The sequence below is a fragment of the Solanum dulcamara genome, chromosome 6, assembly GCF_947179165.1.
Source record: "Solanum dulcamara chromosome 6, daSolDulc1.2, whole genome shotgun sequence".
NCBI lineage: Eukaryota > Viridiplantae > Streptophyta > Magnoliopsida > Solanales > Solanaceae > Solanum > Solanum dulcamara.
The window spans coordinates 6,984,778-7,010,128 of record NC_077242.1 but is presented as its reverse complement, the minus strand read 5'-3'; the positions used below and the strand labels follow the sequence as shown (position 1 = coordinate 7,010,128).

General features: G+C 35.3%; 3 protein-coding genes and 1 non-coding gene across 4 annotated transcripts; 2 read left to right on the top strand and 2 right to left on the bottom strand.

The window, feature by feature from the left end:
• Positions 1-2,206: 2,206 nt before the first annotated feature.
• Positions 2,207-5,250, bottom strand: LOC129891704 (uncharacterized). The gene is made up of 2 exons (XM_055967156.1): positions 4,827-5,250; positions 2,207-2,949 (listed from the first exon to the last, which is right to left on the bottom strand). The coding sequence occupies exons 1-2, from the start codon at positions 5,221-5,223 to the stop codon at positions 2,435-2,437; spliced, it is 912 nt and encodes a 303-aa protein (XP_055823131.1). The 5' UTR covers positions 5,224-5,250; the 3' UTR covers positions 2,207-2,434.
• A 1,464-nt stretch (positions 5,251-6,714) lies between these two features.
• LOC129891891 (uncharacterized) lies at positions 6,715-9,418 on the top strand. Its single transcript, XM_055967367.1, has 2 exons — positions 6,715-6,894; positions 7,490-9,418. Exons 1-2 carry the CDS (start codon positions 6,715-6,717, stop codon positions 9,416-9,418), a joined length of 2,109 nt encoding a protein of 702 aa, XP_055823342.1.
• Positions 9,419-9,976: 558 nt separating this feature from the next.
• LOC129891705 (uncharacterized) lies at positions 9,977-23,206 on the bottom strand. The gene is made up of 4 exons (XM_055967157.1): positions 22,971-23,206; positions 22,759-22,829; positions 13,642-13,728; positions 9,977-10,184 (listed from the first exon to the last, which is right to left on the bottom strand). Exons 1-4 carry the CDS (start codon positions 23,092-23,094, stop codon positions 10,161-10,163), a joined length of 306 nt encoding a protein of 101 aa, XP_055823132.1. The 5' UTR covers positions 23,095-23,206; the 3' UTR covers positions 9,977-10,160.
• Positions 23,207-24,400: 1,194 nt separating this feature from the next.
• On the top strand, positions 24,401-24,493 carry TRNAY-GUA (transfer RNA tyrosine (anticodon GUA)). Its single transcript has 2 exons — positions 24,401-24,437; positions 24,458-24,493. It is a non-coding gene; the product is annotated as a tRNA-Tyr (tRNA).
• The last annotated feature ends 858 nt before the right edge of the window (positions 24,494-25,351 follow it).

Sequence of the window (25,351 nt, the reverse complement as noted above, 5' to 3'; positions counted from 1 at the left end):
GCTCCAGAGAAACCAATCGAAAGAAAGGAGTTTTGAAAAATAAAATAAAGTCTGTCACACATCACCTTTTGTTTTATGCGTTAAAAATGTGCCATGATCTCATTTAAAAATTTAAATTATTTGAAGAGTATAATTTTATTTATTTAGTATGTCTCCTTACGTGTGGTTTGAGTTAAACGTCTGAATTTTTTGCTAATAAATAATAGTTCCGCTTGTGTCAAAGTTTCTAATGTTATTGTTCAAGCAACAAATTTAATAATCTTAATCCTTTTTTGTTTGTCAATAAATGGTAATCCACAAACTTAAATTCTATCATTACATAATAATTATTCCTTCCATTCTAATTTACACGACAATATTTACTTTTTAAGAATCAATTTAATTAATTTTTGGAGCTAACTTAAATCAAATCAATTTAATATTTTAAAATTTAAATTTATATATTCAAAATAATACAAAAAGTACTATCAATTACAATTTTTCTCATGTTAATATGATGAAAAGAATACAGTTTAAAATCAAGTTTTGTCCCGCCCTATCTTGTATTAGTCCCACCCCATTGTAATCCCTAACAATACAATAAAAATTAAAGGGCGTTTAAGCATTCTTTCTTCTCGATTATTCTTTAATCATTTTTGTTTAGGAAGAAAATAACACACTTTGCTGGATGAGAACGTTTTTGTCAACCCACACACATACAAAATCAAAAAATAAATGAAATGTATCTCATTTAATAAAATAATTCCTTTTTCACTTTCTGGGGAGCTTGGTTGCTTCTCAAATTAGACTAGAGTTAAGAGTATAAAATAGGCTACTAAATTAATTTTTGTATCCAGCTGCCACTTTATAGTAAAGAATGTTATTATTCAAGCAACAATTTAATTAAGAAATCCTTGATTGGTGTAGGACAGTCTTAGTTTTCAAATACTGATGAAAATAAAATATGGATAATTACGCTATTTAGTTACTGTGCAAAAATAATTAACATTCACTGTATAGGCATGTATAGTCAGTGTATATTTTATGTATAGTCAAGCTATATTCAGTTTTTGAATGTATCATAATGCATATTCAGTGTATAGTTCATGTATAAGTAATGTAAATAAAACATGACTATATTTATTGTAAACTAATTAGTTTGTTGTATTTATTTGAAATTGTCCCAATAAAATATTGAATACAACCAAAAACACGTGTATCAATAACATAATTAAAGACATTTAAAATTTACTTTCTCTGTTCATTTTTACTTGTCCATATTTGATTTAACACACCTCTTAAAAAACAACAAAGTAATATGATAATTTTATTATATCCACCCTTAATTGTAATAAATCATTTCACTCATTCGAAAATGAAATGGTAATAACTTGTACTTAATAATAAGGGTAATATAGGTATAGAATGATAGATTATCTCTTGTTTTTTTAAGTGGACAGATAAAAATGGATATCTATTTTTAATATAATGAATTAATAAATATACTTGAACGACAAAATTCAATACAATAGTTCTAGTTTGATCTGGTTTAATAATACGTTAGGAGTATCATTGGACTCGTTTAACCCCGTATAGAATGTCTATTCGTTTATTAAAGTCTAGTTAGGGATGAACGGGGAAACTGTTTTTTGAATCCCATCTCACCTAACATATTTAAGTCAACATTAATCTGCACGGGTACTCAATCGACTGCTGAACAAAAGATCAAACTCAGAATCTTGATAAAAGATATTGTGGGAAGAAATTGAAGCCTCAATTTTCTGATATTAAGAGCAAGACAATTTGTACACAAGGACAATAAGAGATAAATGAGTTGATAGGGTGACAAGGCAATGACAAGGACTAACCAGAAAAAAACTTATCTATTATTTCAACTATTTTATAATATGACGAACTCATTTTCTATTACAAAAAACTCTATCTTTTCCATATTAAAGAATCCATTTCTTGTCTGATACATTTGAACATGCTTCTTTCTTCATCAAGAAGGTCCAGTCAACCACATTAAAATGTCATCAATAGGGTTTTATATTTTATTTAGACCATGTGGTTGTATTAGGAAGTCCATGAAATACGTAAAAATATGTAGTTGCAAGCCCCAGTTACTAAAGCGAGCTATGAATTTCATGGCAAGTTCAAAATCTACAACTTTAAATCTAGACTGAACTTCTCAAGATAGTTCTCTCTATGTAGATGAAGAGAATCCTTAAAACAGTGAACATTAGGATTACACGAGTAGGATATCAATAAGAATGTTCAAGAAATGTAGTATGAGCACAATATTGTGTACTATAACCAAATGCAAAAAAAAAACAGGATTTTACACATTAGCTCTGGAGCTCAAAGTCAAATGTTTGAAAAATCTTGGCAAAATGTGCGAAAGAAAGAAGGAAAAAAGGAACGACGGATAGAATGATTTTTTCCTGTAGCTTCTCTAGTCAGAATGGTGAACTAGTTTCAAGTAACTTTCAATTATTTTTTCTTCTGAGAGATCAGTATAGTATCCTTTCCCCACCGCAATGCCCTCTTCCCTAGCAAGCCGCTCAACTTCAAGCTGTACTTGGTCACCACCAATCCTAGCAGGTTCCAGTAAGTTGCAAGCAACTTCAATTGTGCCAACTCCGTGAGTTAGTGCCATAGATTGCACGGATGGAAGTCCACCTCCCCTTCCACTGACTCTCTTTGCAATTTTACGAACGATGGATATGTCATTCGTAAAGACTGGAATGTTATAGTTGTCAACCCACCTTGTAGCTCCAATTGTAATAACACCTTTTGCTTGAGTCGCTTGAGCAGGACCCTCATCAGGCTTTAGTTGCAAGGTCTCTAATTTTGTCCCGCCTATCCACTGGTTCTCACTTGAATTAGGATGGAAATATCCCGACTCCCTTCTGATTGAATCAAGTGATCTTCCCTCTTGATGTGCTGCTCCGTATAAAAAGGTCGGTACTGCAGTCTACGTTTAAGACCACTTAGTGACATTAAAATGAATAAAGCAATAACAACTTTGACAATGTAAAGCACAACTTCAACCTTGCAGATATAAGCTCTTTCTAGGAGTATGAAACAAGAAAATCTTGTGATAAGCGTATCACTATTGTTAAATAATTTGATCACTTAAGTTTATGTAGAGCTCCACATGTAATCTCACACCATCTTTTCTGTAGTTTAATTAAAGTTTCAATAATGGCACTAATGATGGAATACTAAAGTGTAAAGAGAACCACACATATCAGCTATGCTTGCCTCACACTAGTCAGAAGTCGAAACATCTTAAAAGGAAAGTTTATGGGAAAGATATAAATTAAACTCTGGGAAACGTTGATTGAAATAAAGTGATTGTATTAAACCATCCTATTACATTTTGAAAAAGCACCAAGTAGAAGACTAACCTATGAATGAAAGTGAGTACAGAAGTGGTGAAGCACCTTCGTTGCATCATATGGAAAAATAACTAATGAAGTATTGTGATTCACTCAACACAGAATAATCAGCTATAGAGCACCATTTACCAAATACTCCACCAAACTCTATACCAATGGTAGCTTTTTCTCATGTGTCTCTTCCAAATGTAAAAACTATATACCACTCAACAAGCTGATTCCAAGTCCATAGCAGCACATATTAGTCACAAATAGAGGTCAATTAGTTTCACCTAGCCTTCCCTATTCAGTGTTTCAAAACTTATCTTCAATTTATATATAACTTTATGCCTTCCGAATTCATGTGTAATTTGTCACTTTTGTAGTACAATTTCCATCTTTTTGAGCAGCTTTTAGAAAAATGAGTGAACTTTAGACCACAAAAAATGTCAAGTAGTGACCAATGCACCACTCCTAATGTGGAATAAATAACCGTTTCTTCGTCCTTTTATCTTTATACCATTGAACAATGAACATGCATAGACGAACACAATCAATACCTCTCTATTATCAACATTTAGAAATTAAAGCAAAGAAACCTTAAAATTGACTATGGTTCTTCCATGGTCTCAAATCAAAACACAATAAGCACTAATTATCATACGCTCCGTATCATATTAACTGCATATTTTTGCAACCTTTTTATCAATATAATGATTAAAGGTTTTGAGAAGGAAAAGATTGGTTACAACTCAGAATAAGAGATGGGAATATATCAACGACAGCTAATTAATAATTATCCATGTTATTGATCTTTCTGTTAATGCAAAACAAAGACTCAATCTTATTTAGAGCAATTTCACTTCCAAGGGGCATATATCAAGCGGGACTAAAAAAAATATTCAAAAGACTCAGAAGACTTCGACCAACTTCAAACACCAAAAGTAAAATTATTATTTTTTATAACCGTGGTCTTTGGGTCAGCTAGCACTCTTGACTAATTCCGCAAGTACCTGCTATTTCCCACCATAGACCGACTAACTATATCCACCAAGCCATACAAATGGAAATAAATCAAGTTTTTGCCTCTGCTAAAATTTGAACCTTCACACCTCATAATTCTCAACCCCACTACATTGATCAGTTGAACACAACCTTCGGTGCCATATAATTAATCTTACTACTAATGCAAAAAATCAATCTTTCTAGCTGCAATAAATGCCAAACATACAATTAGGTTCTCTATTGATGCAAAACACCAAGATTCAAAACTTTTGTAGCTAGTACGTGAAATTAGTTGAGGTGTGCACATAATGGTTCGGATACCACAATTAGTAAAAAAAATAAATCATGTTGTAGTGCCCATAAAATTAGTCGAGATGCGCATAAACTAGTCACTGCAGTTATGAAAAAGAAGCCCATCATTTATAAGGGGTGTATCACTAAAAATATAAAAGAACAAACCTTGAAGACTAGAACCAACTTCAAATGCCAAAGACTTAGCAGTGTCAGCAACCAGGTCCAAAGAAGTTGTACCTAAGGGATGGAAACAAATATGGTCCACAACCCCAAGCCTGGGATGAGTTCCACAATGTTCTTGAAGATCAATTGTCTCAAATGCAGCTTTCACCATAGCAAAAGATGCATTCTTTAAGGGTAAGGGACAAGACCCAGATGAAGAATTGGGAGATAATTTAGAAACAAGAGTATATCCAACTCTGTTGTAAATCTCATCTTCAAATTTGTTGACAATGGGGGACTCTGGAAACAATTTAGCAGCTTTTTCAATTGATTCAAGAGCTCCCCTGTTTCTGCTTTCTGATATATACACCTTACAGCAAGCCAATATCAATTTTAGCATTTTCTTCTTCCTGTTCTTGAGATTAAAAAAAATTGGTTAAATTGATTATGGAACATTTCTACACCACATGAACAATTTTGAGATTATTCTTTGTGGAGTTTGGGCCAGTGATCTGGGTTATCAATTGGGCCTGAGTACTTATTCAAGCCCATCCTTTTTGGAGTTGGAAACTTTAACATTGTGATAATCTCAAATTTGAAAAAAAAAAAAAATTCCAAATTTACGAACTAATTGTTTCCTTTTTGTCATGAGCAACGTATGGATACTCCATATCCGATAGGGCTCAAATCGTTTGGTGTTGCAACAACAACAATAACACATTCATTGTAATTTGATAAGTGGGGTCTGAAAAACGTGAGTAAAATATAACTAAAACAAATATGAAACGGGGGTTGCAGATTAGAATTCTTAACAATTTTTAAGTTAAGAGTGCAGAATAGTTACGGATTTTTATTCTTAAGAGCGAAGCTAGGTTTTTGTATCAGATCTGTTTGGTTCTACTCAACCGTACTGCAATTACATAATGCTTATTAATAAAAGGTCAAACAAGTAGATACTCCATATAGATTGCTTGTTGCTAAATATAAGGCCAAAACCTTTTGACCTATAGCTCACCCCTGCATAACCAACAAATACGAAGGACAATGAATACTTGAAAATACGCGCAATTTTTCTTTTCAATTTTTGAATTCAAAATGTCTAATAAGAACACTTTATCATGTGTTCGAAAGCTTAATTGAAACAAGTGGTTGTTGAAGTATCCAAATAAAATTTACTAACAAGTTTGAGAGGTTGTCGATATATTAAGCCTAATGTATATCTCAAAGATACATGTTATGCATTGATAATTTGGTGCAAACAACGGACATAAGCATTTGACAACTTGCTTGGAATTGAAACATAATTGTTATATTCAGTTCCTTACATGCTCAACAAATAAATGATCAGAAATTTATAGATTTTCCATCTTTTCACTCTTCTAAATCTAGCCTATTCTGCGATAACAATATATTCAGTGTAATCCGACAAATGGGAACTAAGGAAGGTAGATTGTACACAGACTTTACCCTCACCTTGGCAATAGAGAAGTGGTTTCTAATAGACCCTTGCTTAAGAAAAAAAAATAGCGCAAGTAAGAATACCATAGCAAAATACATAGGAAGCATGACAAATCATTCTGGAAAGAGAAACAGTTACTAAAAATAAAAATAAAATGTTTTTACAGTCACCATGCCATGCACATGTATCCTTCAAATTCTCCGCTACTCTTCCTTAGTCATAGATCAGGACTAGAAATTTATGTCTCTTCTGCGTGTAGAAAGAGAGAGAGAGAGAGAAAGCAGTTTGAGAACCAATTTGAGATGACAAGCAGCACTCAAGCTGTGAAACATTAATCTATATTTACTAAAGAGAGCCAAGTGAGGCCATTCTTGTTAGGTTACCCACCACTCTCTTCCACATTTCCTGAAGGGCATAAGATAGAACAAAAACATGAAAAGGCACTTGCACAGTCAAAACACAGGGAGATCATATGGAGTTCTGTTGCTGCTCGCATTTGGTGCTGCCGTATTTGGAGTTATGACTCTCCACAAGCTCAGGGACAGGCGCATCTGCAACCACTTTATCAAGGAGAAAGATCGCGAACTCGATGGCCTTAAACTCCTCTTCCAGGTACCTCTCTCTCCTCTCTGTGTGTGTTGAATAAAAGAGGAATGCTTCTACATGGATAACATCTATTTACATGCATGTTCAAATGTGAAATCCAATATTGGGAATCAGTACTTCCCAATGGACTTCTGTTGTTAGATGTCTTATACGGTTGAGCTTTGACTTCTTCTGATAAAGTATGCCAGGAATTAGACTTGAAATCATATCTGTCTCTGCAACAAACATCTAACTGAAAGAGTACACGTTGCTTCACAGGAATAAAATAGAAGGTTTTATATAACAACTTCTCAGCAAAATCTGACGTTAAATCAGATCAGGTGGCAAAACACAGACCCGGGATGTTAAATCAATCATTGAATGAACAAAAATGCATTTTAAACTCATAAAGATGGATGATAAATTTGTGAATCTATTGTGTAAAGCAGCTAATAATTGTACAAAGTAATCTATGAACGGTAGATGTTTACCAAAAAAAAAATATCTATGAACAGTAGAGTTTTTCAATGAGACAAACAACAATAGTTATTATCTTCTGCCATTAGCATGCTTTTGTGTTTATTATGCTACCCAAGCTAACACTATTTGTCACCTGTGACAGAAAGAAAGAGAACAGGCAAAAGAAACCAGAAGACAAATAGAGGACATGAAATCCAATATACACTGGCTTGGTACACAGAAAACGGATCTCGACAGTAGGATATCAGAGATGAAGTCAACAATCTCTTCCCTTAAAGAAGAACAAAAAACAATTGAAGTTGCCCTTGAGGAAAAGCAGAGTGAGATTAAGATGCTAAGGGAAAAACAGATGGAAACGAAGTCCAACGATTCCCACGTTGCATTACTTTCTGAAACTTTGAGACAGAAAGAGGCTGAAATTGAGGATTTAAAACACCGTCTTAAATTTTCACCAATAAAGGTCTGGTCAGCAAGTGCAGATGACCCATCAAATCCAGCAACAAATTTCACTACCGAAGCTGCAGGAAGAATGGACAATGGTAGAAAAGGAAGCGAACAATTGCATGAATTAATCAAAAGAAAAGACCAGAAAAATTCAGCAGGAGAGATAGACAGCAACACCAATGAAGCTGCCCATAACAGAAAGAAGGAAGTCACTGGAGAAGGTGAAAACACGGGAAGAACTGGTGAAAGATTTGACATCGTGAAAGGGAAAACTGGAGACGAGCAGTCTCAGCAGATGGGAACTTCTCAAAAAGATGTCCAAAGCAGCAACACCATTTTTCAAACTAATAAAGGCCAAAGACAAAACACTGACAATCATAAGAATGGGGAAGAATCTTACCTAGACGAGAAAACATACACCAGTGACAACGCATTTAATGAAAATGAGCATGATAGAAATCAAGTGCAAAAGCAAAGCAATGAAGTTGGAATGAATGTTAAAGGTGTGACTAAGTTAGAAATGCAAGAGAATTCAAACAGAAGAGGAACATCAAGAGTGACCAAGGACTACATGAGAAAGACAAGAGAGAAAAGACGGCAAATAATTGCTATGCGCCAAGTAGATGAAAGTGGCATGCATCCGGAAAGTCGTGAAATTGCAAGCATGAGAAACAGAAAATTCTTGAAAGTAAAAATGGGAACTGAAAGGGTAGCGAGGGTTGGAGGCAGTATACTGGAAATAAGGGACCATCAGAAAGACAAGGACATGGACGTGAACATGAGGAAGAAATCTGGCGAGCAAGGTTACGGGATAGAAATGACCAAGAAAATTCAACAAGGCGAAGATTCAGCATTACAAAACAATGACGAGATAAGGTCAGAACAAGGAGCGAATTCAGATACAGGGAGGCGCAGAATGCAAGATGTTGGAACAAATCATGATGATAGTCCACCAGGTAAGACATGGCCAAACTCTAACAATTTTGCAGATGCAGAGGAAGGGAACCAAGAAGTCATGAATCATGACATGACTCAGAAGATTGAGAAAGAGAAGGAAAAAGAAGTCAGCAATAAAGAAACTGAGTTGCTCCAGAATTCTCGAGAAGAAGGGTCCGCAAATACAGCTCTTTCAAAGAAGAGTAGCATCTCAGAAGAGGCCAGAAATCAAAAATCAGATGAAATAGTACAATCAGAGGAACTAACTAGCACCATCAGAGAAGATACAGAGCCAACGCAAGCTCAAAATCTTTCAAATTCTTCTGAACATGTGACAATTGCTGAAAGGGATGTCAAAGAAGATGACAATCAAGAGGTTGACTATTATCAGGAACCAGAAGAAGACGAAGATCATTCTGGAGGAGCACAGGATGTTAGTAATCAAAAATCAGATAACACTGCACGAACAGAAGGAGAAACCGACAGAGTCAGAGAAGATAGAGACCAAAAGCATGCGCACAATCTTCATTATCCTTCTAACCATGTAAAAACTGCTGAAAGGGATGTAAGAGACGATTATCTTGAAGTTGAGAATGATAAGAGCACAGAAGAGGAGCCAGGCAATACGACAGGCTCTACTGCCAGCTTGGGAGAGGAGGGAGAAGATGGGGACCACAATGATGAGGTCTGAAGTTTAGTCTAACAGCAGTGCAAGAAAGTGTTATCGTTATGCTCCATTTAGAAGTTAGATCACTGAAAGTATCTAGAATTAAGTTAAGCTTAGGGAATTGCTTCCATTTCTACCCCCTTGCAGCTGTTACGTTTAGGCATTTGTTGCTTCCATTCACTAATTACTTTATGTCTTTTCAATACAACTCAACGTCCCCAGCCCATGCACTCACCCCTCTGAATGTAAACACATACACATGAAAAAGAACTCATGCCCTAAAATAGATTTTGGAAAAGGAAAATCAGAAAAGCATAATCAGGTAGTATAAAATAGAGCAAAGGAAGAAGGAAGCCTCCTAGTGTTCACTAGGTAAAGACAAAATCGAGGCATTTAACTATTAGCCCCATGGTTTTGGAAGACAAGTATATGGTAATAATACAGATTAAACTAAAACACCCTTACGAATGTCTCGTCATTGTCATTAGATATTCACAGCCTGCATGATATTCAAACTATGGGGTCTGAAATGCATGTGTAATTTAGACAATGCATAAGAAAGCCGAAGATAGCCAAGAGAGGTGAATGGGCAGAACCATTTTGTATATAAGAACTCAAATTGTCCTTTATAACAACAGAAGAAGCCAATACAAAGAAAAGGAAGGAACTTATGTCATGTCCACCAATTGGATTATTAGAGAGAAACTTTGAGACCTAGGACTTGAAAAATTCTCAACCTTCGGATAACGCCCTGTAAATTCACACCTTACTGTGCTTCTTGTACCAATGTCTGCAAAAATAAGAAATAGATACGAGGTGGATGTCATTACTCACGATCAACGAAGGTTCTCCTTCCTAGGAAAGAAAAAAGGATTTACAAATTAATTGACTACTTTTTAGCATATAATCACTTTACAAAATTAGGCAGCAATTATTTCTAGTAACAACTATTAATGCTCTAATCCCACCCCCACCTCCAAAAAAGGCATATTATACTCTCCATTCCAATTGATAGCACACTCATTCTAATTTATGTCGTTCTAACACTATTCTACTAATTTCAGTACCTTGTACTCCTGTCACAAGTTTCAAAAAATCAAATTCATTTTACAAATCAAATTTGAATTATGATGTCAGTTCTTTTAATAATCAAACTAGCTTTCTTACCACTACTTTAATATTTTCTTCCACTAATATATATTACAATACTTAAATTATATCTCAGACTCTGCATATAGCAATTGTGCAACATAATACCACTTCAATCAGATGGTGTGACATAAAATATGAGAGAGGTACCAGCAACAAATCTGTAACTCTTGCACTACCCAAGTATGTATCATAAATTGTGATTTCAGTAATATCTTAGCTTGCAAGTACAAATCCAGAATAAGCATTCAACTAGGGTATAAACATTGTTTCAAGACTGAAGTTTTCTTCAGTTAATTTTGTATATCCATCAAATTTCAGAAGATAGCCGTTACAATCTTATCTTCTAATCTCTTTCTGAGTGTTAACCAAAGAAATCCCATTTCAGTTAAGTTGTCCCTAGTGGCATCTCACACTTTTTCAGGAATTATTTTCAACAATTTTATCAAAGCAAATGCTCTTGGAAACTCAATAATCGGGTCTGAGCAAAATCAAGAAGTGATACTTGTATAGGCTACATTATCCAAACAGGAGTATTTTAGCTAACTGCTTGAGTAAGCATCATAATATGAACTTCGGTCACTTTCACATTTCTCTCCAAACTGAAACCTCCCTATCTTTCTCACTTTTCTCTCAACCACTTTTGGATTGAACAACTTCAAAAGAAATGGAAGATTGGAAGCTCGCAAACAGTTCTGGCTCTCATTCTTTAGTCTGTCTTATCTATATAGCTCAAGATGGGGATTTCTTTCTTCAACTACGATCTGTAAACTACTTTGATGCCCAGAATAGTTGCATCAAAATTGATTCAACTACATTTGATGTTAGTGAACAATCATAAGCGGTAGTAAAAGATTGATCACTTATAGGGAAAAGCATTAGTTTATATCGGGAAAAACATTAGTAAGACATGTCCATTTCCGATTTTCTTAATTGTCTGTTCAGTTTTGTTATCATGAACAAGGGAAGGTACTTATTGTAAGGCTTAACTCATATGCAACCCCTTAAACTTGTCCGCATATTTCATTTAGACACCTAAATTTAAACTTATACCTATTGAACACTTTAACCTTAAGAAATTTATACATATTAGACATAAAATGATAATCAGTTGAAAAACAAAATTGTGTGTATATCAGACGCAAATACATAGCAGGTGTACCAATGAAATGATGACACGTGGCGATTGGATTTAATTTTTAAAAAATCTATTTAAATAATCTAAAAAGAATTTTAAAAAAATAAAAATTATTTTTTTTAATTAACGCCACACCCTCCCATCTTCTTCTTCGTTGAGCCTATTTCCCCTTTCCGCCCGGCGCCGGCGTTAACACCGATCACGCAAATAAACCATTGCCCCACTCCTATTCTTTTTCTCCATCGAACCTTATCCCTTTCATCGGCATCGGCAGCAGGGGTGGAGCCACATGGTGGCTAGGGGGTACATCCGAACCCCTTGGGCGAAAAATTATACTATTTATATATAGTTAAAATAATTTTTTAGGTATAAATAGTAAATGTCGAACCCCTTCTGCTAGTTCGTATGTCTACTTCTTCAGATTTTTTATTGAAAAGCCACTGATCGGCAGTACACCATTGTTGCCCACCCAAACTAAATCCTCATTCCCCCTATCATCAAAATCTCCTACTCATTGCCTTCATTTTCTTCCGATTAATAAATATTTATCACAATTAGAAAAAACAATAACAAACTTTTGTCGGAAAAAAAGTCGATTCAGTTATTTTTCATTGGAAAAAATGGTGCTTTGTCAAAATATTTGAGACTTGAAAAAAAAGAGAGGAAAAAGCAGAGAATTAACTGGTAAGGGTGAGAGAAAGAGAGAACGAAGGAGGGGAAAAAGCAAAGAATTAACTGGTAAGGGTGAGAGAAAGAGAGAAAGAAGGAGGGGTGTGGTGGGGTGGGCTGTACGTAAAGAGCTGATGGAATTATGGTGGATGGGTATAGCTGAGGAAACATCCTGGGGAAGAAGATGTCTTCTCCCTTTTTTTGTGTTAGTTAATTTTAAAAAAAAAAATCATTTAGGTGTATAAGTTGGGGAAAGAAAAAGAAAAAAATATTATTTCAAATTGCTTTACGCGCTTAAAGAGGGTGGAACTCACGTTTTTGGCCATGTCAGCATTTTGTGTTTAATAGGAATGACGTTTGAACAAACAAGGTGTTCAATAGGTACAAGGTTAAGTTAAGGTGTCTAAGTGAAATATGCCTACAACTTTAAGGGGCCGCATATGACTTAAGCCTTATTGTAATTTATGGAAACACTGCCTTTGGGGAATTGTTTCCTAAAACTAAAAACAAATATACCAAGCAAAAGTTTCAAGTCTAACACTTGTCCTAAACGGCCCTTAATCTTTTTTTCTACTGGTTCACTGAAACTGAAAGCCTCTTCTATTTTCAAGAAGTCATTGATCTGAAATGTTTCATTCAGTTAATCAAATGACATTCAAACTAGAATAGCCATTCAATCTGAAAGTCCATTCCTTTTTTTTTTGATACATCAGTTGAAAGGCATTTCTTAAGAAGCACTGTTGTTAGAAGAGAATCAATGTCTAACAGGACTCTTTTTTTACTTTCTGAGAACTCATATGGAAGTTGAACGAAAATTGTTTTTAGATAAAGAATGACAATAATATGAATGCTAGCCAGGACACCCTCGTCATCAAGGGGAAAAATCTAAGGTCACTGCTTTCAGGAAGCACTAAAACAAGAAATGCATGATCCTCATTTCCTAGATGAAAGTTCTAATTCTTAAATAACTCTTGAATTATTACCATACCATCCGACAGTACCAGATTTCCATATTTGGTCTTCAGTAATGCCTACCAAATATTCTAGCTCCATGCAAATACAGGTAAGTAAGCTACTATATCTTTGCCTTCGTCTATTCCTTAATCAGCTTTTAATGGACTGGGCTTACAAAGATCTACCATTTGCAAATTGAACAGGTCAATGTGAAGTGATTGATTAGGAAGCCAGGTTATTCTTGCAGAAGATTTGCTTCTATCCAATTCTTGGAAGTTGGACTAGTGAAAAGCACAAGTATAGCAATGTTAAGAATTTGTAAGAAACATGTGAGTACCTCTTCTTTGTTCTTCTTGCCTCCAGTGAACAACTTGTATCCACCGTAGAAAAGCAAGCCCCATCCAGACAATGATACAATCACAAACTGCAAAGTTTTAGATCATATAAATATGACATTGCGACTTATATCAAACGCCTCAAATTGAGTGTAAAAGAGACAACTGACCCCACGAACTACAATTGTCACAGTCAGCTAAGAGTACTCTATATCTTCTAGATTTACATTTTTTCTACATCTCTACTAAGAAAACATGTGGCACAAATATATAGTAATGATTAAGGGTTCTGGAGAAAACATTCCTTTCACATAAAGGGTCTGCAAAATCATTGACATATCTTAGCGTTTTTCCCATCATTGTTACAGGGGGTTTGAGGAAATTTTCCTGAAGGTCTCTATATGGTGACTTATCTTTGTACGGGGCGGAGTGTTGGCCAATCAAGAAACTTCATGTTCAGAAGATGAAAGTCGCGGAAATGCGAATGATGCGGTGGATGTGTGGGCACACTAGGATGGATAGAATTAGGAATGAAGATATTCGAGACAAGGTGGGAGTGGCATCGGTGGAGGACAAGATGCGGGAAGCGAGACTGAGATGGTTTGGGCATGTGAAGAGGAGAGACACAGATGCTCCAGTGGGGAGGTGCGAGAGGTTGGCTATGGACGGTTTCAGAAGGGGCAAAGGGAGGCCGAAGAAGTATTGGGAAGAGGTGATTAGACATGATATGGCACAGTTGCAGCTCACCGAGGACATGACCTTAGATAGGAGGCTGTGGAGGACTCAGACTAAGATAGTGGGCTAGGTGGCTTATCTTTTCTCCATAGTAGTCGTAGTTGTGCTCATTTGTTTATTAACATTTGATTTTTGCATGTGATTACTGCTTATATTTGTTGGTCCGGTTTACTTTGGGTATCCTATTTATCTATAGTAGTTAATGCTCCTTTCTCCCCGATCTTTACTACCCTGACTTTATCGCTCTCATTATTCATATTTTTATATTGTTTTCTATATGCTTGGCTCTACTGACCTATGTCTTGTTTTCCTTGTTTTCCTTGTTTCTCCTCCCTTGTTCTTCTCTCTTAAGCCGAGCGTCTTTCGGAAACAGCCGCCCTACCTTTCAAGGTGGGGGTTAGGTCTGTGTACACTCTACCCTCCCCAGACCTCACATGGTGGGACTATACTGGGCTTGTTGTTGTTGTTGTCTCTATATGGTGACTATATCAAGACCTTTTGATGTAAATCCAAAGTCGATCTTTAGTGTATCCACATTTACTCTTTATGAGAAAATTCATGAATTCTAAATATAGAATCGAGCTTTGCTTATATTATCTAATTAAACATTGTACCTAACTTGCATTACTTTCATAATTATAAATACTGTCCGGCTTTCAAATATTAAGCTGGTGTGATAGGTTTGAAATATACTTATATCTGTCTTCGGTAGAACAAGAAAAAATAGTAAGAAAACAAAGATGTTCCCAGTAAAGCAGAGTCCACGTCTCAATTCTATTATCATCATATCGTTTGCTGCTTCCTATTAACGTTATTCAATCTAACTACTCCATAAAATTGAGAACGAGAAGGTTCTTATTGCCAAATAGCTACTTTTGCCCTGTTTAAGCACTCCCTTCTCGGACTAGTACAGGTCTAAACCAAAGCCAAAGCTCTTAGAATAAGTTCCTTCTCTATGAAAGAAAGAGAGTGCCACATCTATTATTTCAAAAGCTCAGAAATTCCTACTCAGAACAGCCAGAAGATAGAAAGACAGGTGCCTGGCCGTTGAACTTCTCCAATCAATACACATTTACTTTTTCCAAATCACAACATACAATTAGTTTTATGTTAGTTTAGTGCTGCAATCTATTTAGGCGAAAAAACAACATTAAGTTGGAAAGGGCAATTTTGCATGTCTCAATATACGAGACACACTCTCTTCCCTTGGTAAAGTGGAATTTAAGATCACAATAAATCATTTCATCATAAACAAAAGTACTTGGACCTTAGAGGCATGGAAGCAAAGGAAATAGGAACACAGGCAAACATTTCAACTTTTGCATTTAAAAGAGATAAGTGTCAAAAACACACCTGAACTATCCCTCTTTTTTGAGTTTCATACCTAAACTATTGAGAGTATGAGTTTCATACCTAAACTCTCACTTATTAATTTGAGAAATAAAAATATTAGATGGGGTGGGTATAATTTTTTTTTTTTAAAATAAAAATAATAACATTTTTTAGGAAGGAATGGGATAGGGGGTGAATTATGATTTTTTAAAAATAATTTCTTTTTTTGGATAGAAATACTTTAGCCTTTAACTTTTAACTAATATTAATAGTTTATTTAATTTTTATTAAGGTAAAATATTTTATCCATGTGGAATGCTATGTGGCAAGGTTTTTTTCAAAAAATAGAGAGAGTAGAGAGTGTATTACACACACCAAGGTGTGTTTCTCACACTAATAAGTGATAGTTTAGATATGAAATCACGTTTCCAATAGTTTTGGTATGAAACTAAAAAAAAGGATAGTTTAGGTGTGTTTTTGACACTTATCTCCATTTAAAAATTATGTTTTCAAACCAATCACTACACAAAATGTTAAAATTGACAAGATTCTAGATAGTTTTAATGTAGCAACTTGGTAGGTGAAAGTTTGATAAACTTTGACATCTAGACAAAATGTGATGTCATGGATGACATCAAGAGCAAGAATTTATTCCTATAAATAGGTAGCTCTTGATTCATTTGAAACACACCTCAAAAACATTTCTCTCGTGTCTTCTCATATTCTAAGGCATTTGCAAAATACATTAGAAGAGTAGAGAATTGATAGAGCAATTCTCTTAGTTGTATTTGGGATCTCTCCTCTTTTTTGTTAATATAAAAGCAGTTGTTCTCTGGTGGACGTAGGATCATTCTGATCCGAACCACATTAAATATTGTTGTTCTTCCTTGTTCTTTATATTTTCACGTTTCCGCTAACAATTGGTATCAGAGCCAAGATTCTGTCTGAGTATGCTCTGTGGTTGCAGCACAGTCTGAACTTCTACATTAGAAAAGAATTACTTTGGTTTTCTGTATTTCCAAATACTTTTTAGTAGAAGAGGAAGAACAAGTAAAAATGAGTTCTATGAAATTTGAAATTGATAGATTTAGTGGGCGCAACAACTTCAATATCTGCAAAATTCAGATGATGGCGTTACTGTGGAGGGAAGGTTCAATCCACGCTATTGATGGAAAATACCCCAATAACGCATCGGTTTCTGACAAGGCAAAGATTGAAGGAAATGTATTGAGTGTAATCCAACTATCCCTTGCACCTAATGTGCTCTATGAAGTGAGTACAAGTACCGAGGAGACAGCCAAACAGTTATGGGGATAGGCTAGAAGGGCTTTACCAGGACCGGTCGGTTACAACAAGGATGTTGTTACAACGGCGTCTTCACAAATTTAAGATGAAGTCAGGTACTTTGTTGCAAGACCATCTAGATGCATTCAATAAACTTGTGATGGACTTACAGATTGCCGGAATTAAGAAGGATAAGGAGACGCTTGTATGTGCTTTGCAATTTTCATTGACTTCAAAATATTGTGATATTGAGAATTCAATGATGTATAGCACGCCTATCACTCTTGAGCAAGTGTGGCAAGCACTTAACTCTTGTGATGTGCGGAGACATTTTGAAGGAGACAAAGATGATGAAGCTAGTGGACTCTTTGTAATAGGTCGTACTAGCCAACAGGGAAGGGGCAAATCAAAGCATAGATCAAAATCTCGTGTGAACAAGAAGAATGCGGAGTGTTGGGGCTGTCACAAGAAGGGACACTTTGAACGAGATTGTCCTATGTCAAAGTCCAAAGAAAAGGTGAGTGCATCCATTGTTGAGCAGGTACATAATTGTGATGATGAATATGTACTAACAACATCATGCAATAATGGAGTCTATGACAACAAATGGGTGTTAAGACTCTGGTTGTACTCTGCATATGACATTCCGAAGAGATTGGTTCAGCAGCTATGAGAAAAGTGGAGGAACTGTAGTAATAGGCAATAATGCAACTTGTAAAATAGTTGACATTAGTTCAATTCGAGTTTGCTGCCATGATGGAATCGTGAGGACTGTTACAAAAGTCCGTCATGTTCCTGATCTGAAGAAGAATTTGATATCCCTGAGTACTCTAGATAATCAAGGCTACAAGTACATGAGCGAGGGAGGTACAATGAAGGTGGCTAAAGGTTCTTTAGTCATGCTGAAGGCCAAACTGGAGGATGGCCTCTACACACTAGCAGGAAGCACCATTGTTGGCTCTGTTAATACATCTACAGTGCAACAGTTATTTGATGATGACAAGGCAAGATTATGGCACATGAGACTGGGCCATATGAGCGCACGAGGACTAGAGATGTTGAGCAAACCTTTTGAACAGTGAGAAGATCAGCACATTTGAATTTTGTGAGCACTGCGTCCTAGGGAAGCAGAAGAAGGTCAGTTTCAGCACTTGCAAGCATAAGACGAGAGGAGTGCTAGACTACATCTATTCAGATTTATGGGGTCCCTCTCAGCTTCCATCGAAAGGAGGAAAGAGGTATCTTCTCACATTTATTGACGATTTTTCACGAAAGGTTTGGGTGCGTTTCTTGAAGGCAAAAAGTAATGCTTTTGAAGAATTTAAAGAATGGAAGATTTTGGTTGAGAATGAGAAAAATCAAGTATGTTCGCATAGATAATGGCTTAGAGTTTTGCAGTGAAGAGTTCAATAATTTCTGCAAGGTTCATGGGATCGCAAGACATAAGACGGTTAGGCACACATTACAACAGAATGGAGTTGCCGAGAGAATGAACAGAACTCTTCTTGAGAAGGCTCATTGTATGCTCTTACAAGCCAAAATGTCCAAAGTGTTTTGGGTTGAAGCCATTCACACTACTTCTCATATTGTCAATCGATCTCCAGCATCATCGATTGACTTTAAGACTCCGAATGAGGTATGGTCAGGTGAACCCTCTAGCTATTCATACCTGCGAATATTTAGGTGTCCGGCTTATTATCATGCTAATGAAGAAAAGCTTGAACCAAGGGCAAAAAATGCTATATTCGTAGGGTATATAGATGGAGTAAAATGGTACAAACTTTGGTGTTTATCTTTACTCAAATTTGTAGTTAGTAGAGATGTTACCTTTGATGAATCCTCTATACTTGATCCCCGTAAAGTTTCTGTGGAGTTATCAAGAAATAAGAACAACGAGCAGGTGGAACTACCGGTGGAGCATACCAAGGAAAAGGATCAAGAGACTCAAGTTGATTAGTCAAAAGATGTAGATCTTGAAGAACATGCTGTCAATGAACCATACACAATTGCGAAGGGAAGGGACAAAAGGCAGATACTGATGAGTCGGGAATTTAGACTCATTTATAGCTCAAAATGCAAGAAATTAGTGTCCTCTTTGCCTTTGTTGTGTCCAAAACTGACTTCAAAGTGATCATTTACAGGTGAAAGGTGTTGAGGATCAATCATGAGTTAAACATCGAAGAAAAAAAGTGAAAAAAAGTGAAAAAAAGACAAAATTGGGCAAAATAGAAGCTGAAGCTCGCAAAGAGCTCTTTGCGAGTCGCCAAATGCCTCACTAGCTCACTCATCTCATCAGAAATCAAGGCCTAAAGGTTGAACACTTTGGCGAGAAAAACGAACATTAGGCGATACGCCGAATTGATTTGGGCGAGTTGCATCGCGATCGCCTAATGTCAGTAGAAGAAAGGGTTCGAGAGAATCATAGAAGGGCGAGAGGCGAATCATCTTGGCGATTCGCGAATGTTAAAGGCGAGCAAGTCTAAGCTCGCCTAAAACAACAGAGCCTCGGGGGAAGAAAGCGACTAAAGACCCATGTGAGAGGCGAAAAACGGCGACTCACCGAACTTCTCGGCGAGAGAGATCGAGTTCGCCTAATCAGAGATCGTGGATTGAAGGAGAAAAGCTCCAATATGCGAGGCGACGATCAAGTCGGCGATACACCGACCACTTCGGCGAGCCCGACTAACGTCAACGAAGTGGTTCTAAGTGACAATTTTGCCTAACGTTTTGCACTCGTATAAATAGAGTTTCTAAAGGCAAATGAAGGATGGTTTTTTGACTACTAAGACTCAAAGACAAGAACCTGAAAGCTATCTTGGGGTTTTGAATTTAGTTTTAGAGATCTTAGCTTTGGACTTTGGATTTTAGATTTCAAACTTCGCCGAATCAAATGGATGATAATTACTTTGGTATAATTTCTTTAATTTTTGTAATGTGTAGCTAAATCCCCTACTTCTAGATGTGCTAATGAATTAGATTGTTGTTCTACATTTGGGTTTTTGTTACAGCTTATCAAATGTTAATTTAAAATGGGTTTTGTTAATTTGGTATGGATTCAATTATGAAATATGGTTGCAAACATATTTCTACGTTAGATCTTCTTTATTAGCTAGAAATAGTGATGTGAAGTGACCAAATTATCAAATAGCCGTTGATTTATGTTATCAATTGTAATCTCTCTCGAGAGAGAAGGTTTTGCTAAGGATCGGGTTAGTTTTGCTAGATTGCATGTTTAGGCTCAAAAGTGCTGACATGTAGAAACGAATAGTGATCGACAGATGTTATTTCGTGCGATTGATTAACCTTTGCCTATCCATTGAGAATTAATGATGTTGAGCTGTACATTTGCCCTTATTAGAACCTCAATTTTACTTTGCACCTCCCCTAGAAGCCTTTGTTAACTTGTTATAAATCAAATTGTTGAAATCGTTCTAATATAGATTCTTGATATTTCTCAAAATTTTGATAATGAAATCTACAGATTTAAATTATGTTGCAATTTACTTGTTTTTATGCTACAAAAGTCTAGAGCACGTTCTTACTTCGTAATTGAAGTCTATTCTTAACCATTCCTTGTGGGATTCACCCCGACCACACACGTTGGGTTTATACTGCTAGCGATCGCCTACACTTTGAATCATAAGAAGTGTAGTTTGAGCGTTATTAGATACGGAAACCGGAACATCTTATAAAGCAAGCAAATCTGATTGCATACGCATTCGTAGCTATAGAAGAAGAGATTAAAGACCTCAAACCCTCTTCATATGTTGAAGCAACTTCTTGCAAAGATGCTGCACAATGGCGGTTAGCCATGATGGAAGAGATGGAGTTTCTTCACAAAAATGAGACATGGGTCTTAGTTGAAAAGCCAAAGGGGAAGAAGACAGTTGGATGCAAATGGATCTACAGAAAGAAAGAAGGTATTTCAGAAGTGGAAGATGCTAGGTTCAAGGCGAGATTGGTTGCAAAGGGTTTCAGTCAGAAGGAGGGAATTGACTATAATGAGATCTTCTATCCAGTCATGAAACATAGCTCAATTCGCGTGCTACTAGCATTGGTTGCACAATTTGATTTAGAGCTTCAACAGCTTGATGTCAAAATTGCTTTATTACACGATGATCTAGAGGAGACAATCTATATGGAACAACCTGATGGTTTACTAGCTGGGGGAAAAGAAGATCATGTATGCCAACTGAAGAAGTCTTTGTATGGTTTGAAGCAATCCCCTAGACAGTGGTACAAAAGGTCTGATGCATTCATGACTACACATGGATTCTCGAGGACTGCATTTGATAGTTGTGTGTATTACAAGAAAATGTCTAGTAACTCTATGATTTATTTACTGTTGTATGTTGATGATATGCTTATTGCTGCTAACAACATCACAAAGATAAATATTTTGAAGAAACTGTTGAGCGAGGAATTTGACATGAAGGATTTGGGAGCTACAAAGAAAATTCTTGGAATGGAGATTTCAAGAGAAGATGGTGTTGTACATCTTTCTCTGAAGAGGTACATCGAAAAGGATCTTGAGAGATTCAATATGAAGATGAGCAAGCCTGTAAGTATACCGTTAGCTTCTCATTTGAAGCCTTCAGAGTTACAAACGCCTCAGTCTGGGGATGAGGTGGAGCATATGTCAAAAGTTCCTTATGCTAGCCCAGTTGGTAGCATTATTTATGCTATAGTGTGCACACGTCTAGATATTGCTCAATTTGTAAGTGTGATAAGTAGGTACATGGCCAATTAAAGTGCTATTCATTTGATTAAAAATCAAAGATTTCATGAGCGCACCAAACATATCGATGTCATTTCATTCGAGATGTCGTTGAAGAGGGAGCTATCAAGGTTGAGAAGGTTATCACAGACGATAACATAGTAGACATGCTGACCAAGATAGTTTCGCTTGCCAAGTTTGCACACTGCAGGGACTTGACGGGAGTATGCATCAACTAATGCAAACTCTGGAGAACAACTGCTAGGTGGAGCTAGTGTGTTCAACATAGGTTTGATTCTTCTTGTTTCTTACAACGGGATTGCCCAGTAAGCTTAGAAGTTTTGGCCGGAGTTGTTCATACGCATGCTCGGAACGCAAACCATGGTAGAGATTGAAAGAGTTTAGGTTGAAGACACAATCAAAAGTTGCTGAAAGAAAGTTGAAAATGGAGAATCTTGCCAAGGTGGAGATTTGTTAAAATTGACAAGATTCTAGATAGTCTTAATGTAACAACTTGGTAGGTGAAAGTTTGGTAAATTTGGTAGATGAAAGTTTGATAAACTTTGACATCTTGACAAAATGTGATGTCATGAATGAATCAAGAGCAAGAATTTATTCCTATAAATAGATAGCTCTTGATTCATTTAAAACACACCTCAAAAACATTTCTCTCTTGTCCTCTCATATTCTAAGTCATTTGCAAAATACATTAGAAGAGTCGAGACCCCTCTGTGACGTGGTCTTAGATTGGTTAATCGTGATGGACCAGTATTTCGAACTAAAAGAGATTTAGAGTAGAGAATTGATAAAGCAATTCTCTTAGTTGTATTTGAGATCTCTCCCCTTTTTTTGTTAATATAAAGGCAGTTGTTCTCTGGTAGACATATGATCCAAATCACGTTAAATATTGTTATTCTTACTTGTTCTTTATATTTTCACGTTTCCGCTAACACCAAACTTGCAGAATCATTAGTTTATTAAAGTGCCAGATAGTTTAACATATAAAATTGAAACAAAATGTAGAAATAAAGCATCAAATTGAAGAACTCACGTGTTCTTCTTTCCATTTTGAAGGACTCATAGGGTCTTGCCAGCAATTGACCTTAGCTGGCCCGTGATGATCTGAAAGACATCAATTTTTCAAATACAGTCAGTCGCCAACACACATACATTCAACTCGTCCATAGTTACTGAGACACATAAGAGAATTGATTGAATCGATCTAAACGTTTGGGGGAAAAAGAAGATATGAGAGATTATTACCAGCAGCTCCGGCAAAACCGCGGCTCTGACAAAGAGAAGCTGCTTGAGACGTAGAGCTTGAGAAGGGAAAGCGCGTGAAGCTTGTGGATCGACGCGCCGTCATCGCTGCCAATGAAGTTGCCATGACTTTGTAGTATAAGTTTTCACAAACCAAAGTATCTCAAATGGAAGACGCGGACATACGGTGGGTAAAATGGATTTATCGACCAAAATGTTTCTTTCTTTTCCCTTTTCACTTTAATACTACAATGAATCATATATTAATCAGTCTGCCTAAGTATGAAAAACATTCTATATTGAGAGCGTTATCTTCGAATGAGTTTTGCATTGTGTTATTCAAATTTAATAGGAATTTTATGAATTTTGAACATCAGATGGAAAATCAAAAAGTATTATAGTTGTCATCTTTTTATATTTATATTATAAAAAATATTTATGGTCTATGGTAATGAATACTCACACTTAAGTTCATATATCCATGATTTCAAGAGAATGGATGCACTACTATAAAAAAGAAAATGAATATAAGATATAAATTTAAGTGATTTGACATTTAAGTTTTTATAAGTGAACCCGTTAAATTTTTAAAATTATAGATCCAAAATTAAATACTTATTGATTGTATGTTATATTATCTGCTATTACCAATTTTAATACATACATTTGATGTAATCATATAAAAAATTTATAGTGATTAAAAAATTATAACAATGTGACACACTTGAAAACGTTGAAAAATTAAAGATAAAAATTATTACTTAAAATGCAAAAATGCTATCAATAATCATTTAGAAAGGTGTTACCCAATTTTAGAAAGATAGAAAAAATATAAGATTTAAATTTCTAACTTACTTAAAGAAGTGCACATCAACATCATCATATTATATGATACTTCGAGTGTAGGTTCAGATATCTATATTTAAATATTTTTGCTAAAAAATATTACACTATTATATATAATTTAGAAAGAAGAGCATAAATTCACGTAAAAATTCTTGAATACGCCTCTAACTTTAAAACATGTCGATTAAAGTTCACATCAGGAAAGTTTCACATTCATGAAAAGATAGATTTTATATATGACTTGTAAAATATAACTCAATTATTTTGAGGTGATTAATTGTGAAGGACTTTACACATATTATCAAAAATCGTTCACTATATGAATATATAACAAATTCATTTCACATAATAAAATTCATATTTTAAATGAAATGGCCATAAATGGCTTGACGATATAAAAAATAACAATTGACCAATCTTTTGTAATGCACATTTGTATTTTAATTATGTGATATATAAAGAGCGACATAAAAAATTAATTGAAAGAAAGAATCTATACTTATCAGACATTAATTGAGGTGTTGGACAAAATGGCAAAATAGATATTTTAACATACTATACATTTAGAAGCAATAAGTTTTTAACAACCGACCTTAGCTCAGTTGGTAGAGCGGAGGACTGTAGTGGGCAAAGCCTAACAGCTAATCCTTAGGTCACTGGTTCGAATCCGGTAGGTCGGAATTTTTTTTTCACATTTTTTTTATTGATTGAATAAAATGAAAATAAAAGGTTCTATAAAATAAAAAAAAATGAAAAGATTTGACCAAGTACGTAACATAACATATTTTGAAAATACAATGAACTATTTTTCCTCTCATTTTTTATCGAATATTTTGATTTTCACAAAAATATATACAATAAACTTTTTTTCATATTTTTCTTCTAGACAAATCGTGGTGCTATTTGCTGAGTTTTCTCTTTCCTTTTTGTTAATAAACTTAAAATTAAGACACGTGTTACTTGTTTGAGGCTCATTTTGATTGATTTCATAGATGGTTGGTCAAGTATTTAATTAATTGTAACTAAAGTTACTAAACTATTTTTTGTAATGAAAAACAAACAAACTAGAGGTGTGTGGGATTAAAGAAATATGTTAGACCTCAATAAATTGTTACATTTGTTAAAAATTAGGTATATTCATGAATTATTTATGCACCTAACTTTTGAACAATAAACTACTTAACATACCTAGTAATCCAATTCTGATAGTCGTTTTCAAATTGTTTTAATTAAAAATCTTGGGACAAAATAACGTTATTTTGCTATCTTTAACAGAAAAAGGAGTAAAAAAAAAAGCTTTATAGGAAAGGGAAAAAAAATAGTGGCAGGCAAGATCAGTTCATCAAGCTATAATTGAAATTAGCTATCGATAAGGATTGTGATGGGACGGATACGATTTCTTCATCATCAATCAGAAATTTGAATATGACAAATTTCCGATCAAGAATATTTTTTTCTTAAAAGAATCTTATGTGACGCGAATCCTAATTAATTGAGGTCCAATATAAGTACGGAATACCTAACAGTCGATGAAGGAA

Coding starts and splice junctions, on each gene's coding strand:
- LOC129891704 (XM_055967156.1), bottom strand. CDS start 5,223: ATGCTAAAATTGATATTGGCTTGCTGTAAGGTGTATATATCAGAAAGC. Junction 2,950..4,826: donor AGTTGGTTCTAGTCTTCAAG/GTTTGTTCTTTT, acceptor CGTAGACTGCAG/TACCGACCTTTTTATACGGA.
- LOC129891891 (XM_055967367.1), top strand. CDS start 6,715: ATGAAAAGGCACTTGCACAGTCAAAACACAGGGAGATCATATGGAGTT. Junction 6,895..7,489: donor GCCTTAAACTCCTCTTCCAG/GTACCTCTCTCT, acceptor CACCTGTGACAG/AAAGAAAGAGAACAGGCAAA.
- LOC129891705 (XM_055967157.1), bottom strand. CDS start 23,094: ATGGCAACTTCATTGGCAGCGATGACGGCGCGTCGATCCACAAGCTTC. Junction 22,830..22,970: donor CGGTTTTGCCGGAGCTGCTG/GTAATAATCTCT, acceptor GATGTCTTTCAG/ATCATCACGGGCCAGCTAAG. Junction 10,185..13,641: donor GCAAGAAGAACAAAGAAGAG/GTACTCACATGT, acceptor TTATTTTTGCAG/ACATTGGTACAAGAAGCACA.